Source organism: Typopeltis vanoorti, chromosome 2 (genome assembly GCF_054136105.1).
Source record: "Typopeltis vanoorti isolate ZY-2024b chromosome 2, IOZ_Tvanoo_1.0, whole genome shotgun sequence".
NCBI classification, from domain to species: Eukaryota; Metazoa; Arthropoda; class Arachnida; order Uropygi; family Thelyphonidae; genus Typopeltis; species Typopeltis vanoorti.
The window spans coordinates 104,776,803-104,795,891 of NC_143550.1; the positions used below are offsets into that span (position 1 = coordinate 104,776,803).

Sequence of the window (19,089 nt, forward strand, 5' to 3'; positions counted from 1 at the left end):
GAAATAAATATCTTAAGCAGCATGTGATTGAAGCAACTAGAGGCTTTAATGTTTTGGATTTGGTGACAACTTCACAAGATATAGTTTTTAATGAGGTTTTGACACTGCTGCCAGTTGGGAGAATGATCATAAGGTACTTGTTTGGGAAGGTGACACAAGAAAAGGTTATTACCAAAAAATGAATATATATATATATATATATGGAAGTATAAAGCAGGATATTTTATATATAGGAAGCTCTGTAGTCAATTAGCATCAGTACGTTGGGTAGATGAGCTGAGCAGAAAACATGTTAACAATGCATGGAAATTCACAAGACAGTATATGACACAAGCAATGTACAACTGCATACCAAGGATTAAACAAGTGAATAGAGTATAGAGTAGGAGTGAAATGGATGAACAGTGAAATCAAGCAAGCATATTGCAAAAAAAAAAAAAAGCTATGGAGGAGGTACAAGACAGTTTGGTGATGGATCCATGAAGAGTATAAAGTGCAGGCTAGGAAAGTGATGAGTATGGTGAAGAAAGAAAAGCTGCAATATGAGAGGAGATTGACTGGTCAGGCCAAGGTTAACTCAAGGGAATTTTTCCACTGTATGGCAAGCAAGAGAAAGAATAATTATGGCAGGTTGACACTGGTGGATAGTCATGGTAGCAGAATAACAATTGCAAAGGATATAGTGGAATTATTGAATGCACACTTTAATCAGGGTATATCATACTGGTGTAAGTGAGGCAGTGCAATATATAGAAGGAAGGCAAGTATTAGGAGAATTGGAAATGAACGAATCAGAGGAGTATCAATTGTTGATTGGGTTAGATGTTAATAAGTCTGTGGGAATGGATGACATATCACCACATATTCTTAAGGAACAACAGTTGGCTATGCCCTTGACCTAGTTATTTAATGAAAGTCTTGCAATCGGTAAGGTTACGAAGGAATGGAAAGAAGTACCACCCCATAAGCAGAACAGAAGTTTCCAATTATAGATCAGTCTGTATAACTGCGGTTATACAGACTGATCTATAGTCAAGGTGTTGGAGAGATTGGGTAGGAATAGAATATAAGATTGGGTTGATGGACATAGCATTCTTTATGATGATCAGCATGGGTTTGTAAAGGATAGGTCCTGTTTTAGCAATTTGCTTGCATTTTATGATAGGGTAATGAGTGTGCTAGATAAAGTAGAATCACATACAGTGATATTCTTGGACTCTGAAGTGTTTGATAGATTATCACATGATAAGTTGGTGTACAAGTTGCAGAGGATGGAAATAGTATATTGATTAGATGGATCAGAGATTGGCTCTTTGAACAATACCTGCAGGCTGTGTATGTCAGAGCAGTGTCTCAAAAAAAAAAAAAAAAAAAAAAAAGAGGAGAGTAACTAGTGGCATGCTCCAGGGTTCTGTTCCATGTGCCCCCCCCCCCCCGATGTTTAACTTGTTTGTAAACGATATATCATGTGGACTGACTAAGGATCTTCAGTTGTTTATTGATGATGAAAAGTTGGGGAGAATTATAAGTAGCACTTCTGATCTTAATTCCCTTCAGGAAGATTTGAATAGACTTTTGACTTGCACAAAGGAGTGGGATTGTAGTTTTAATATTAATAAGTGCAAGGTGTTGCATTTTGGAGTGCAGAAATATAGGGCTGTGTACTATATTGATGGTATCGTACTTAAGGAGGTGGATGAGATTCGAGATTTTGAAGTGATGGTTTGCAACACTAACAATATGCCCTAAACAGAAGTTTAGGGCACAATGTGCAGCCTTTGCAACAGAACCCTGTGTTGCAAAGGCTGCACATTGTAGTTCTGCTATGATATGAAGTACTGTAACATGTAGGGATAAGGAAGTAGTTGTGCCACTGTATATAGCACTGGTCACACCACACTTGGATTATTGTGCTCAAATCTGGTCACCTGGTTTTCAGTGCGATGTGGAAACACTGGAGAGGGTCCAGAGACAAGCGACTAAGACAATATCAGGACTTTGGAATGCTGGCTATGGAGAGAGGTTGAAGAAATGTGGATTGTAGAGTTTAGTGGATAGGAGGAAAAGAGGTGATATGATTAAGACATTTAAGTTAGTGAGAGGATTTTATCAGGTTAATCCAGATGAGATTATAAAAAGAGTAGAAGGCGAGAGGGAAAAAACCAGAGGCCATCCCTGGAAGTTGTGTAAGAATGTGATGAAGAGGAGTGGAAGGAGTAGATTTTTTTACATGGAGAATAGTCAGTGAATGGAACATATTATGAGAATCTGTTGTTAATGCAAGCAGTGTTCAGAATTTTAAAATTCAGTATGATAAATATGTTGTTAATTAAGTGAACCTCCACGATGAGTCTGCCAACTCCATGGATTGCGCAATAACAATAATAATTTTATAAAGTTGATATATATCAACTCATGGTTGTATTTGATCCCCAGAGACCATTATCATTCACTGGATCAAATATTTTTCTAAGATTTTCCTTTCAGAAGCTGAAATAAACTTTTCCATCCTTGCTGTTAACATCCAGGTTTCACATCCATAGGTAACAACTGGATGAATTATCGATTTATATATTTTTACTTTCTTCCAATAAATGCCTTTTGAATATGCATTTTCATAGGGCAATTATTATTTTGTTTATTAGTACATACAGACAAATGAAAAGTAGATACATTTCCTTTTTTATTTAAATCAGTGCTTGGTTATAAGATTTGTTAAAATTAGAGCTTCTCTTATCAAACTAATACTTTTTTTCATACATTAAAATATTGCTGTGAAATACTATATTCTACTTTCTACTGTTGTTAGTGCCTAATAAATATATGCTTTCTAACGTTTATTCTTTTTTGTCTTTCCTCTGTTATTCTCTACTTAACTATATTTGGCATTATACTAACTCGCTAAGCATAATATCTAGTAATATTAACAACAAAATATCTAAAAGCATTAATTTTCTTTGGACAGAGGGGGGGTAGGAAAGCATATACAGATGATAACTGGGTTAATAAACATTACAAAAGCAAAGATAGAAGAGATACCATATTGCTTGATATTAGTTAAAGATAGTACTCATTTTTATTAACGGTTCTTTTATGTAATGTCAATGCCTTCACTGAGCAATTCTGTAAAATATAATAAGACAATATGTCACTAGCTAGTTTAAAAACAGAAAACCCACAAATCCATTTATTCTGTTTGATTTTATGAAACGTTCAAGCTCATACAAATTAATTCTTTTATTGCTCCTTTGGAAACTAGGTGAGTGGATTAATATTTATATATATATACAGTTAGATAAAAATCAATATGATTCATAGAGATATTAGTTTTCCAGTAGTGAATGAAATAAGGTTATTATTTATTATCTTGTATTTCTTAATTTGAATATAAATAAGTATGTAAAGACATATATATATCTTGGCATAAGTTAGTTCTTAGAATTAAAATTAGATTGTTATAACATTTTTAAAATGAACTGTTGAGAATAAACATAAGATAATAATTTTAATGGACCAATTAAAATTTATTCAAAATGCTGTTATAATCACTTCTTATTTACAATGCCTAAGTTTGTCAACTAATTTAAATTTAAACATTGGAAAATCATTTCACATTCTGTTTAGAATGTCATAAGAATTAATGGTCCTTATGGTGATATAAAGATTAATGGTCCTTATGGTGATGTAAAACTTCCGGAGAATTATAGATTACTGAAACTTATTAACTCAATTTCACCTTTGCAAAACATAAGTTTCTGACTCATGTTGCCAAGTTTTTTTTGCTTGATCAGAAAGTAAATTATATTTGTTATATACTCGTTTTAATCCTTTAACCCAAGCATGAGCAAACAACATTTTGTATGTGAAGCATCTTCACAACTAAGCTGTTTGTATATAGAAGCTGTTGACTTTACCTCAGATTGTCTTAGTATTCCATAATGCACAGCATACACCCTTTCAGTTGCATGTATTATTATTATTACAGGTATCTCCATGGAGTCAGTAGACTCATCGCGGGAGACCCAAACTAGCAAAACAATATCTGTCATATCTCTTCTTGAATTTATTTACAGACGAAGAGCTCACAACTAAGTCAGGCAATGAATTCCACTCATTCACCACCCTCCAGGCAAAAAACCTTGTTCTGACACCCTTGTTAACCACACTCTTCTTTAATTTCCAGGAATGATCTCTTGTTCTTCCATCACTATCACACAGCTGAAACATTTCCCCTGTATCAATCCTATAAAAACCTTTCAGTAATTTAAATGTTTCTATCATATCCCCTCTTCTCCACCTATCAACCAACCTCTGCAATCTACAAGCTCTCAATCTATCAATATAGGGAGCATTTTTTACATCACTCATCAACTTAGTCACTCTTCTCTGAACCCTCTCCACAGCCTCCTCATCTCCAAGGAATCCAGGTAACCAGACCTGAGCACACTAATCCAAATGTGGAAGTATCAACGCTTTATAAAGGGGAATAATAACCTCTTTATTTCTGATGTCAGTGTGTTCCTCAACAACCAAGTAATCTTATGTGCAATCTTGGACACCTTAACAAAGAGTTACTACCAGAACTGGTTCTGACCTTTATTGGGTTAATAAGTTTGTTATTACCTTAGGTTGTTACTTTGTTAACTTTGTTCAACAGAACTCTTTCTATGAAATTTTAGAGCTCTATATATTCTGTGAGGGATCAAACAAGATCATTGGTAGTTTCACTATCATACAGCACCATGCAAAAACCAATTAGGTTGCAGCAAAAACCTACCATGTTTCAAAACCTCAGCAGCATCAAGCAGTGGGCACAACCCCTCTCCAATTCATGACTCACCATCATTCTACACATCAGCTGTACTAAATAGCAGGCAAGAAACAACTGTTGTTCATAGCCTTAGCTTTACTTAGCATTAAGATAAAGCCTACTGGTTTTGGATACTTCAGCTGCACTAAAGGCAAGCAAACCCACCGGCATCACAATTCAAAACTCAGCTGTACTAGGCTACACCACTGTACATAACCTTGGCTCCACACAGTGATGAAGGCAAGGACCTGCTCCAATGTCTCCTGTCCCACAGACAAGTGTCACTGATATCTCATCAGCGGAAGCTAGACTAATGCAGATGCTGAACAATGTTCTTTCACACCAAAAAACAAAGTATACTTAACAAGGAATTATATTTTTGCTTTAATCCTCTCAGTATCCCATAACAAGTTTATTCAAACTTGTGGGATACTGAGGCAATATGATGCAAGTAGGCCTAGTCATGAAGATTCTTCATGCACTTTTGTTTGCTCATACTTGGATAAAGGATTAAATATGTGTGCTTAAATCATGCCATTGATGGGCGGGAGTCACATAAAAAAATAATAAATAAATAAACCTTCTTGACTCATGTTTATAAATTTATAAACATCAGTCAGCAACTCACGTCCTAAGTAACATGATGATATTGAGTTAAAATTCGTAACTTTTGAATATCTTGAATATAATGTCTTATTTATATTTAATGAGAGTAAAAAAACAAAATGTTTAAGAAATAACATAAGAAAGTGCATGAAAAATAATAAATTATGATAGTTACTTTTACTATCCAGCCATGGTGCTCTCAGATCTACTCGTGAAAGAAAAATCTTATGACTTGAATCTGAGAGTGGCAGAATATTAGAAAATATAAACTATTGTATAAAGACAGACACATGTATTCAACATATATTTATATATGTTATGAAAAAAAAGGGGAAAAAATGGATACTATACTAATTTGGCATCAAGTGAATGCTTGATGTTACTGAAATTTCAGCATTAGAAAACTTATCGCAACTTACATATAAGTATCACACCTTTTTAAACTTAACCAAAAAAAAAAAAAAAAAAGGTACATTTTTCATATAATTGGTTAACTTTATTTATATTATAATTAGCTGCATTTTTTCTGATTCCAGAATACTTTTATACTGATAGCATTTTTTGAATATATGACAGCTTAACATAGAAATGATGCTATGTTAATTTTGTAATACCGAATATACAAGACATAGAGTTATGTTTTAAGATGTGCAAAAGGATGGCTTTAATATGCATAAATCTAAGATATAAACTGAAAGATTTTAAATTATAAGAATGCTTTAAGTACAAATATAAGTTTTTAAATATTTGATCAATATTACTTTTACTGCTGTAAAAGTAATATTGATTTTATTAATAGGTCTAAATTTCTTGTCATTTGTGTTCATGTATTGTGTCCTCATTCATGCATTTTTATATATGTATTTTCTTTTTTGTAATAGAAAGCCTGCCAATGCTTATCATATTAGCTGGTGTCACTGGTGGTATTGTTCTTATTGTGTCAGTAACAATCATTATTACACTTTGTCTACGTCATAAGTCTGTTGCCAAAGGTATTGTATTGCACATCTTTGCAGTTTTATCATTAATATATAACTATTTTAATGATTTTTTAACTTTTTTTGATTTTTTTTGTAATTTGTAAAAATAAGAAATATTCAGCATAAAAATACTTCAGATATATTCATATAATAGTATACAAATTTTGATGTGCTAATGGCTTAAGTGACTACAGAATATAAGACCTTGCCTGACAATGAGTAATCATTCATATATTATATTTATATATGCATAATAGTGTTTACTGTATAAACACTGTCAGTGCCAGGTTATTTTGCTCCCTAGGCAAAGTTTACAAGTGCGTCCCCTTATTTCATAAACTAAAATGTTTCTAATTGACATTAAACAAAATAAAATTGTCTTTCAGGTTAAATTAATAGGGCTTTTTTTAATTTTCTTTTTTAATTAATTTGAAAATTCTCTTTTATAATTCATTTACAAAAAAAAAGTTATAAAATACCGAAATTTAATATTTTAAAATGTTAACGTTTTAAAATATTTATCTTAACTGAATTTTAAATAGCAGTAAGTTCAAATCATTTAGATTAGGAACAAAAAAGAACCAAGAGTTAAATAGTAAAATAGTGTAATGTGTGAGGGATAAGGAAAAAGAATCGATACCTAAATCATATATCATTATTTAATTTTGATATTTTAGTAAAGTATGAATAAAGCATAGCTTGAAGTTTTGCACTCCTTCATGGCTTGTGCCCTAGGTGGTTGCCTAGTTCGCCTAAATGGTAATGCCAGCCCTGTGTATAAAGAACAACAGAGGAATAAAATAAATCATTAATCAATTGAGTTACTAATATTTCAAATCAACATCTGCAGAGCACAGATTACCACTATGGTAAGACACACACTTAAGAACTCAACTAAATTGTTTCAAAAACAATTCGAATTGCAACTGTAAAGAACTAATTTCTTATTAAGGTATCCTCTTGTGGCCAGATACAAAAACAAATCTAATTTGGATAACCCGAGGTAAATGTGGTCTTAGAATGATAGTCTCCCAGATCTTAGACAAATTAATGCAGCCATACTTATTGAAGTTAAGGGAGTGTTTTGTAACTCATACTGATTTTCCAAAAACAGTCTCTCAGACCGATAGCTACTTCTGTGCAGATAACTGCCTTCTTCCATTTAATTGTGTGTGAAGAGAATGGTCTGCAAATCCTGTTTTGCCATAAAGATTATTGCAAATTTAGTTTTCATGTTCTTCAAGGCATATATTAACAGATCTACCAATGTCTTTCCAGAGTGAGTAGGCTGAGTTGCAACCACAAGGAACTTTATACACTCCAGAATGTGCAAGAGGTTGAGGCTGATCCTTCAGAGAACAGTTGAAGGGGTTGCTAGCTAGCAGCCATCATCTGTTTTAGTGGAATGTTTCATAGGAAATGCCGATTCTATAGCTACTTCTATGTAGCAAAATAACATACTAATCCATATGAGGTCTTTATTAGGCGTCGTATGGATTATTATATTCAGATTTTGACACCTGGTTTTCACGGGAGTGAGGGTATATTAAAAAGGATACAGAGAAGATTGACTAAGGATGGCATCCATTCTTTGGAATGTGGAGTATAAAGAAAGATTGAGGAAATGCTATTTGCAATTGTGAATAGGAAAAGGAGGGGGATGTGATTGAGACCTAGAAGTTTGTAAGAGAAGAAATTTTTCATAGAATGGGAGATGGGGTGGCCATCCCTGGAAACTGTATAAGGAGTGTGTGAGAAAGAAGCAGGTTCCTTGCATGGAGAATGATTGATGCATTGCCTGAGAGTGTGGTGGATGCAGATATGTTAAATGAGTTCCACTCACCAACCATTCTCCTGAAGAACCAACCTGTTCCTTGCTCACACCCTGAAGCTTTGGTGTTAATTAGTAATAATAATTAGTTCTAACAATACAGCCTTTACCACAGAATTCAGTTATCTTTGTAGGAATTTTTTAGTCACTGGCTACAACGTTTAAAATAGAGACACAATACTGCATGCCTCCATTCTTCCCATGCTTGACACATAAGATCATAACAAAACTATTTCCATCTATAAAGTGCATCTGAACACATAGCTGGAGTTCTTCATAAATATAATCTTCATACTGCTTTCAAACCATATCTAGCTATGGTTAGAATTAGAACAGTTAATCAGAGACTAGAAACCACAGATATGAGAGTTCTGAGAAAATTAATTAACATATCAATGGCAGAATAATATTAAAGATGAGGATATCAGAAAGGAACTTGACATTGCTAGCATTCAGGAATGTGTTACTAGAGCTAATCTCAAGTAGTATAGTCACACAGAATGGGAGAGGAAAAATTATAAAAGCATGTTTGATGGCAGTAAAAGACCCAGAGGAAGACTAACATTAAGTTGGTTGATGCAGTTGGAAGTGCCTTAGAAGAATGAATTATAAGATCTGACATTATTGGAGTCCTATTAGATAACAGACTTATATGGAAGAAAATTATTGATACAAAAGTTATAATAATGTAAACTTTTCATTTAGTACTCTTATAGTATTCTGAGTACATATCAAGAACATGATGATTTATTAATTGTTCTTCTGCTGTTGTTTATGTAATAAAATATGCTTATGAATGTTATTAATATACATGTACTTTTTCTCTTAATTTTTAATAATCAAGTAAAGAACTTACTGTTTATTACACTCAGTGATATCAGCTGACAGAAATATCAATTCTGTATAGAGATATTAACTAAAATCTAAACAACAAAACATACAGATAAATGCTTGTATATGTCATCATCATCTCTGGATGGGTATCAGAAATTCTGGATACATGAAACTTGTATTTTTATTATCCAAACTTTGCTAAGTATGTGAGGGTGTAGCTCAGTGGTAGAGTGTTCACTTTGCATGTGAAAGGTCTAGAGTTTTATCCTCGACTCCTCCAACTTAGTGCCAGCCTGGTTGGCCAAGTGGTTAGCGTATCCCTCTCTAGCCAAAAGGCTGCAGGTTTGAATCTTGCTGTGGGCATGGATGTTTATGAGTGTCTGTGAAAATACTAGTGGTGGTGGTGGTGTGTGTGGTAGATAGCATTGGTGTCGTTGGTGGGTTGAGTGGAGATGGAGAATTATAGAGTAGGTGCCCTCCCTTGATGAGTCCTTGGACTTCCTGGAGATGTCACGTAATAATAATAATAATAATACCAGGGTGGTCTGAAAAGTTTCAGCCTTGACCATAGATGGCAACACTATCGTCAAGATTTTTTTTCTAAGTTGGTACATCTGTCATAAGCATCCATGTGAAATTGCAAGTCATTCTATCAAGTACTTTTTTTTATACAGCTGTTTGAAGAAAAAGTGTTGTCTCTATCCTTTGAAATGGATAAAATTGAGTAGTGCAGTTATAAAATTCTTTGTAAAAGAAAATTTAGTGCCAAAAGAAATTCATTCGAAGTTCATAAAAGTTTATGGGCACTCTTCTCTTTTGTTTTTGACAATTAAGAAATGGGCTGCCGAGTTTAAACATGGCCATACCAGCCTTGAAGATGATCATGAGAAGGACGTCCAAAAAGTGTAACAATACCAGAAATCATTGATCAAGGTGCAAGATATGGTATTGGATGACCGGCGAGTCAAAGTGCATGAAATTGTTGAGACTATAGGCATTTCAAAAGAATGTGTAGGATATATTTTGCATGAAGAATTGCCAATAGAAAAGATTTGCGCAAGATGGGTGCTGCGGTTGCTCACAGCAGATCAAAAATGCACTCACATGAAAATCTCTGAACGGTGCTTGGATCTTGAAAGTTTATTTTGCATTTGGTTAGACTATAATAAATTTACTTTAATCCTTTATCCTAGCTTGGTCCACCTTTGCTCCGAGTTGCCTGGTGTTGCACTACCTTTCCTCCATCCTGAAGATATTTTCAGGCGCAAACTTTGTTTGCTCACACTTGAATAAAGGATTAAACTAAATTTATTATAGTCTAACCAAGTGAAAAATAAACTTTCAACATCTTTCTCTAAATCCAGAGTAATTTAATAACAAGGTGGCACACCTTTTGGCAACTCCTATAGGTAAAGATGACCTCGCCATTGCTTCTGCCTTGGTATCTCCACTTCTTGGCCTGGCTCCCACTGATGAGACCTCAATAAAGGTCGAAACCGGTCTGGGTAGTGGCCCTTCGCTTAATGCATAACATTATACATATCCACAAGATATGTTTTGCATTCTGGGAGATACTGAGATAGGAGTGATGATAGCTTGATCCACCTTTGCTCCAAGTTGCACTACCTATCCTGAAGATATTTCTAGGTGCAAACTTTGTTTGCTCACACTTGGATAAAGGATTAATTTAAATTTATTATGGTGCTTGGATCGTTTTAACAAGAATAAATCTGATTTTCTGTGTAGATTTAATACTATAGATGAGACTTGGATTCACCATTATACACCAGAATCCAAACAGCAGTCAAAACAGTAGACAGAAGTCGGTTGTTCAGCGCCAAAAAAGACAAAGTAGGTTCCATCAGCACGAAAGGTCATGGCATCAGCGTTTGGGGATGCTAAAGGCATTTTGTTTATTAATTATCTTGAAAAGGGTAAAACAATAACCGGAGAATATTATTCCAAACTTTTAACCAGACTAGATGAAAAAATTCGTGAGAAAAGACCCAGTTTGCAGAAGAAAAAAATCATCTTTCATCAGGACAATGCACCTGCCTACAAAAATGTTTTGGCAATGCGAAAATTAAGGGATTTGCACTATGAATTGTTGGAACATCCACCCTATTCCCCAGATTTGGCTCCCTCTGACTTCTATCTCTTCCCAAAACTAAATTCTTCCTTGCTGATCAGCATTTTTCAAATCAAGAGGTGATTGCAAATGTAGAGAGGTATCTTGCGGATCTTACTGAGAACTTCTACAGGGACAGGATAATGGTGCTGGAGCATCGCTGGAATAAATGTATTAGTCTTAAGGGAGATTATGTTGAAAAATCAAAATAAGTTTTAAATTATAAATTCATTTTTTCATTGTTTGGCCGAGAACTTTTCAGACCACCCTTGTAATAAAGTACTTTGCTAGCCATACTTCGCTATGCTGAAGTACTACATCACTCTCACTTCATCACAAAGAACTTAATAATATAATAAGAATAATAACTTAATAATGGAATAATAACTTAATAATATAACAACTTTAAAATAAGGATGAGATATCTATATATCACCAAGTGGTTGACTGCACTAAGAAACTGACAGGAAAGTGAAAGTATTTTGATAATATCAAATACCACAGAAAGATCAGTAAGTTCTCCTACCACTTATTTTTAAAACCTTAGAAAAACAGCAAAAATGATCAAAATTGAAATAAAAACCAGTTAAATGAAAATTTCAGAAAAACAAGAGTTTATTGTTACCAACCTTGGCCAGCAAAGGTTGGTTGATTGGTAGAGCCTCTGCTAATAATAGCTCGCAAAAAGTTAAGCAAGTTGAGCACGATTAGTAGTTGGAAGGGGAATAAAAACCAGTTAAATGAAAATTTCAGAAAAACAAGAGTTTATTGTTACCAACCTTGGCCAGCAAAGGTTGGTCGATTGGTAGAGCCTCTGCTAATAATAGCTCGCAAAAAGTTAAGCAAGTTGAGCACGATTAGTAGTTGGAAGGGGACCAATCATTCGATGCTGTTGGCACACTTTCCCTCAATGAGTCTTTGGACTCCCTGGAGGTGTCGCATAATAATAATGATAATATTATTATTATTATTTCCATACAAATGGCATTACATTGCTTATATGTATGTATCTTACATTTATTTGTTGGTATATCATGTATATTTGAGCTTCCCCTTCTGTACTATTCAATCTTTATGTCAATGATATTGATACAGGACTACAGGGAAATGTGCGGTTTGCAAATGATGCAAAGCTTGGGAGGGTTATTAGTAATAGTAGTGATGTTTTGGTTCTTCACGAGGATTCAAATAAGCTGAAAAGGTGGGCAAATGATATAATGCAACTAAATGTAAGGTTTTTAAAATGTGGGATCCACAGGTAGGATGCTTTGTACTCACTTGGTGGAGTTATACGAAGAAGTGAGGAAGGAAGGGATATTGGAGTGATTGTGGATAGAGATTTGAAGTTCTGAGGGCATATTGCAAAGGTTGTGAAGACATCCCAGAGAAATGCTGTAATACTGAGGAGGACATTGGCCATGAGAGATAAAAAGGTGGTAGTCCCATTATATAAAGCTTTGATTGACCGCATCTGGATTTCTGTGCTCAGGTCTGACCACCAGGATTTGAAGGGGGATGAAGTAACCTTGAAGAAGGTGCAGAGATGGATAACAAAAATAATATCAGGACTGTACAACATTGATCAAGAGGATTGACTGAGGGCATGCAGATTGCACAGTTTGGTGGTAGAAGGCAAAGGGGAACATGATATCAAGGCATTTAAGCTGTTGAAGGGTTATTATCGTATTAACTCGAGATTTTTCATATGGTAGAATGAGGGAAAGGAGCAAGGACAAGAGCCATCCCTGAATGCTGCAAAAGAAGGTGGTAAGTGAAATGGTGAGAAGTAAGTTCTTTGAATGTGAAGTTGTAGCACAGGGAATGCATTACCTGAGAGGGTGCAGATTATGGATGAATTTAAAGAGTGGTATGATAATTCATGTGTTAAGGCTTAAGTGCTGGGAGAAACTCATGTTAACGTGAGTGGTATGACAGACTTGTGGTGACCTCCCATGATGAGTCTTGTGACTCCATGGAGGTCAGGAAAATAATGATAATAATATCAACTCCTAGCCAGTTCATATTTCAGATTATATTATCACAGTAAGTAATCTCTCAATTATCTAACCATATCAGAAAAGCAGTTTCTGGTTGGATAATTAAAGAGTTAGATAACTAAAGGTACAATTACATGGTGCTGCCAGAAGTTAGTTTGACACACTAACCTTCAAGGGATTAATTGAAGGTTCATTCATTTGAAGGAATGGAGAGATAATTGAGAGCTACTGTCTTTAGAAGATAGTTATATTTACCTTTCCTTTGAAATGTTTTAGTTGTATCATGTTCCATCCTTAATCTTGTCCTGTGAATTTCTTGTGTTATGCAAAACATAGGTCACTGTGTGTTCATCATATGGATAGAAGATAATTCCTCTGTTGGTCTTATAGTAGATGTTGAAAATCATTCTAAATATCTAAGTTTTGTAATTTGCTCCAGTTTCTATTAAACAGAATTTTAGATTGGAGATTAAAGAAATAAGGAATCAAATATTAAATAAAATGGGGAAGGAGAGGGAGAAATTTATTGTTAAATATTAAAGTATAAAATGAATGATGAAATATGCATGCATGGAAAATGAAAAAAAAAAAAAAAAAGGAGAAAACCAAGGTAAGAATACTATAACTGTCCTTTTAAACAATAATATCATTTAATTTGAAACTTGAATTGGCAAGGAACTGGCTTTTGCTCAAATACATATTCTTTGCTGTTAAATAAATAAATAAATAAATGTGCCAGCCTGGTTGGCCAAGTGGTTAGCGTATCTGCTCTCCAGCTGAAAGGTTGCAGGTTCAAATTCCGTCGTGGGCATGGATGTTTGTGATTGTCTGTGAAAGCGCTAGTGGTGGTAGTCAGCGGTAGATGGCGTCGGTGTTAGATGATGAAGGTTGGTGGAGTAGTGAGACGAAGAGTTGTAGAGTTGATGCCCTCCCTCGAGGTGTGATATAATAATAATAATCATAATAAAAAAAATATGTAATCTGTTTACCATGCATTATTTTCTTAGAAAGATACCTGAACTCAAATGCCATGTGATCAAAGAAATATTCTAAGGTTTTTCTTTATGTATGTTAAATTAGCTGGAGTTGGCAATTTTTTTTTCTTCTTTTCCCATGATTTGAATTCTCCCCTCTCTCTCTTTCTTCCCTTCCTGCAAAACAGAAACTCATCTGAGAACATGCATTTATCAGACATAGCAGGCTGTGATGGTTGGACTACCCATCTTAAAAATTATGCTTTCGAAAATGAGTTACTTTGCTGTAACAGACCATTAGTTTTAATATGAAAAAGATGATATTGATGAATGACTATATTAATGAGCTTCCAGGAAGCAAAAGTTTGGAAAAATTATAAGCTCTCACCTTATCATTTCTTTCTTTCTTCTGTGTTTGCAGTTGGGTTGTCAGTGTTCTCTCTCTCTCTCCCAAGCTGCATATATTAATGTGACAGATGGATGGATGTCTATTCTGAAACTTTTTCTATTCCTCAGGACTCCTTTTTATTGTCCAATTCTTTTATATAGAAACGAGCTTTATCACACATGCAAAATGGTTGATACCTTTCATGGACATGTTCAACACATTGTAATTGGAAAGTTTTAATGCTGGATCACAAAGTAAGTTATACTCAACAAGAAATTATATTCTTGTTTTAATCCTTTAACCTTTTGCAAAATAGTGTTTTGATGATGGTCCATCATCATCAGAACAATAAAGGAACAGAATCTATACTTATAATATGTTTTAGTAATATGTTTTAGTAGTAATTATAATATGTTTTAGTAATCTACTTACTTATTACAATAAAGTGACTGCTTCCTTGGACAGAGGAGAAGGATACACAGTAATATACTTGGATTTCGCAAAAGCTTTTGATAGAGTACCTCATGATAAGTTGACAGTCAAACTAGAGCAGATGGGGTTGGATATTAGATTAGTGCATTGGATTAGAGACTGGCTATCTGATAGGTATCAACAAGTTGTGTATGGGGTGCAATATCCAGGAAAAGGAAAGTCACTAGTGGAGTGCCTTAGGAGTCTGTTTTAGGGCCATTAATATTTAACTTGTATATTAATGATATTGGCAAGGGTTTGGATGGAGATATTCAGTTGTTTGCAGATGATGCAAAATTGGGACGAACCATACAGAGTAGTGAAGATGTTGTGGCCTTGCAAGAGGACTTGAATAGATTGAGCAAGCAGATGGGGATGTGAGTTCAATGTTGCAAAATGTAAGGTTTTAAAATTTGGAAAACAAAGATGGGATGCAGAATTTATGCTTGGTGAGAGTATATTGTTGGAAGTGGAGGAAATAAGAGATCTGAGGGTGATAGTGGATAAGGATCTAAAATTTAGGGGACACATCGCCAAAATTGTGAAGACAACACAAAGACTTCTAGGAATGATGCAGAGAACACTGATGTGTAGAAGTAGGGAGGTTCTTGTTCCATTGTATAAGGCTTTGATTAGGCCACACATGAACTATTGTGCCCCGATTTGGTCACTGGGTTTTCAGAAGGATGAAGAGATGTTGGAAAGGGTCCAAAGGCGACTGACTAAGGTAGTTTCTGACCTCTGGAATGTTGAGTATGAGGAAAGATTGAGAAGATGTAAAATGAAGAGTCTAGTGGAGAGAAGGAAGAGGGGAGATATGATAGAGACCTACAAGTTGGTAAGGGGTTGTTATAAGATCAATGGTGGAGAAGTACTACAGAGAATAGTGGGAGATCAGGGGAGAACCAGAGGTCATCCCTGGAAACTGTATAAAGAGGGTGTGAGTAGGGGAGTGAGAGGCAGGTTTTTTTCGTGCAGAGTTGTGAATGATTGGAATGCCTTGCCTGAGAGTGTGGTGTCTGCAAGGAGTTTGAGTGTGTTTAAGACATGATATGATGAGATGTGTAAGGATGCATCTTTGACTCCAGAGGTCTTGTTTAATAATACCAAACACTTCTACAGCCATTTCACCAACATTTACAGGCCTTAATGCAAACCAGCATGCATAAAAGCCAACCGGTTATTTCTCAAACTTCAACCAACAGCCTCATCTGCTGTGGTTCATCTCAACTATCCAAAATGCAATTTGCATGAATCTTTCCTTAAGAAGGGTGGTACATGTGCATTTGTCAGATCTAACTTTCTGTAATTGCTGAACTTTGAATTCTCTTTTATAATCTGCTCAAAATTTCCTTGACACATGCTGTTGTTTTCATTGCTATCTTCACTGCTGTTCTGATTCCTATAAAAACTTTTTTTTTAATTATCTCTCTCTCTCTTAAAATGTTGATTTTCTACAGTGTCATTATGCAAACCATGTGATCATTTTCCTTGGATACTTCAGTATTCATGATTCAGATTGCCTTCCCTACTCTAATTTTACAGATCAGGCTGGAAGCAGTGCTGAAGTATTTGCTGTTAGTAATGAATTAGCACTAATTATTTATCTAAAGAATACCAGATAACTAACCCTCATCATTCTCTAAATACCCTGCATATTTTGTTAACCAACTCATCCTCAGAATATACTTATGAGGTTTCCTCATAGTGGCTATAACCATAATCTTGTCTCCATTACTTTTCTACAAATCACTCTTCACTAAGTCAATCTCATCATCATGTCCTTTGGCACCAAATGCGATGGCCTCTACATCCACAATTTCTATGCCTCTTTTCCATGGTTTGATTACTGCTTCTGCTCTCTAGATCCAAACATTTACTCTTACCAAATAACTGAAATAATCCTTGTTGGGATAAGGACTTTCATTCTACACAAACTAATCACTATCCATCTATGATCTGTCCAAGCCTTGGTTCTCCAAAAACTGTGACAAACCTGTTGTTTATTATTTTAACGGTATAATAGAACACAGAAACTAAGTAAATAATTAATTTATTAACTTGATGCTGATATTTCGCTGGTATTATAACCAGCATCTTCAGAGCACAAAAACACTGTTTGTCACAATACGCGAGACTAAAACAACATGGTGTACTTATAATTGTAGCAGCAACACAAAGACTAGAGTCCTGATTTTGGCGCCCTCTATCTGAAAAAATAAAAATAAAAAAAATAAATAAAAAAAAATGCTATCATATATTACTAGAGTCTTAGAAGTGCTAGTTTTTTCTTAATATGACTGTCTCCCAGATCTTCGGCAAGTTAATACAGCCATATTTGTTGAGATTTGGAGTGTGTTTTAGGGCTTCTGTTGCCTCTAAGAACAATCTCTCTGATTTATATGGGTTTCTGTGTAGTACTTTTGTGTTTTTTCCAGTTGATCCTGTGTGCAGGGGTATGCATACCCCTGCACACAGGATCAACTGGAAAAAACACAAAAGTACTACACAGAAACCCATATAAATCAGAGAGATTGTTCTTAGAGGCAACAGAAGCCCTAAAACACACTCCAAATCTCAACAAATATGGCTGTATTAACTTGCCGAAGATCTGGGAGACAGTCATATTAAGAAAAAACTAGCACTTCTAGGACTCTAGTAATATATGATAGCGTTTTTTTTTATTTATTTATTTATTTATTTTTTTTTTCAGATAGAGGGCACCAAAATCAGGACTCTAGTCTTTGTGTTGCTGCTACAATTATAAGTACACCATGTTGTTTTAGTCTCGCGTATTGTGACAAACAGTGTTTTTGTGCTCTGAAGATGCTGGTTATAATACCAGCGAAATATCAGCATCAAGTTAATAAATTAATTATTTACTTAGTTTCTGTGTTCTATTATACCGTTAAAATAATAAACAATATGTTCGACGAACACATAAGTCTGTCCACACGTGTGACAAACTTGGTCTGTTTTAGGGCCATTACTGCTTAACTTGTATATTAATGATATTGGTGAAGATTTGGATGGAGATATTCAGTTGTTTGCAGATGATGGACTAACCATGAAGAGTATTGAAGATATTGTTGCCTTACAAGAAGACTTGAATAAATTGAGTGATTGGGCACGGTAATGGGGATGTTCAATGTTGCAAAATGTAAGGTTTTAAAATTTGGAAAACAAAGATGGGATGTAGAATTTATGCTTGGTGAGGATATATTGTTGGAGGTGGAGGAAATAAGAGATCTGGGGGTGATAGTGGATAAGGATCTAAAATTTAGGGGACACATAGCCAAAATTGTGAAGACAACACAAAGGCTTCTGGGAATGATGCAGAGGACACTGATGTGTAGAAGTAGGGAGATTCTTGTTCCGTTGTATAAGGCTTTGATTAGGCCACACATGGACTATTGTGCCCAGATTTGATCACCTGGTTTTCAAAAGGATGAGGAGATGTTGGAAAGGGTCCAAAGGCGACTAACTAAGGTAGTTTCTGACCTCTGGAATGTTGAGTATGAGGAAAGATTGAGAAGATGTAATTTGCAGATTCTGGTGGACAGGAGGAAGAGGGGAGATATGGTAGAGACCTACAAGTTAGTAAGGGGTTGTTATAGGTTCAATGCTGGAAAAGTTCTACAGAAAATAGTGGGAGATCAGGGGAGAACCAGAGGTCATCCCTGGAAACTGTATAAAGAGGGTGTGAGTAGGGGAGTGAGAGGCAGGTTTTTTTCGTGTAGAGTTGTAAATGATTGGAATGCCTTGCCCGAGAGTGTGATGTCTGCAAGGAGTTTGAGTGTGTTTAAGACACAGTATGATGAGCTGGGTGTGTGATAAAAGGACCTCCTAGATGAGTCTTTGACTTCATGAGGTCTTGGGGTAGTAATAATAATATTTAAAATTTGCATATCTCAAATGGCTTGAGTCAAAAATTCTGGCTTTTCACTCTCCATATACTACAGCTTGCAACACATGCAAAAAAGCACTAGTAAATCCAAATTTATAAAATCTGACTCTTGCTTAAATGGTATTCAAACCTTCTGGTCCTTTGGGCTATTGGGTGCAACTTC

General features: G+C 35.0%; 1 protein-coding gene across 5 annotated transcripts in view; it reads left to right on the forward strand.

Moving 5' to 3' along the window:
- The window catches only part of LOC150109305 (irregular chiasm C-roughest protein-like), a 641,937-nt gene that overhangs the window by 600,276 nt on the left and 22,572 nt on the right, over nt 1–19,089 (forward strand). For all 5 annotated transcript variants that reach the window (XM_090407227.1, XM_090407244.1, XM_090407237.1 and 2 more), the window contains one exon: nt 6,298–6,408. In XM_090407227.1, the coding sequence (XP_090263353.1) occupies nt 6,298–6,408 (111 nt within the window). The remainder of the gene's footprint in view (nt 1–6,297; nt 6,409–19,089) is intronic.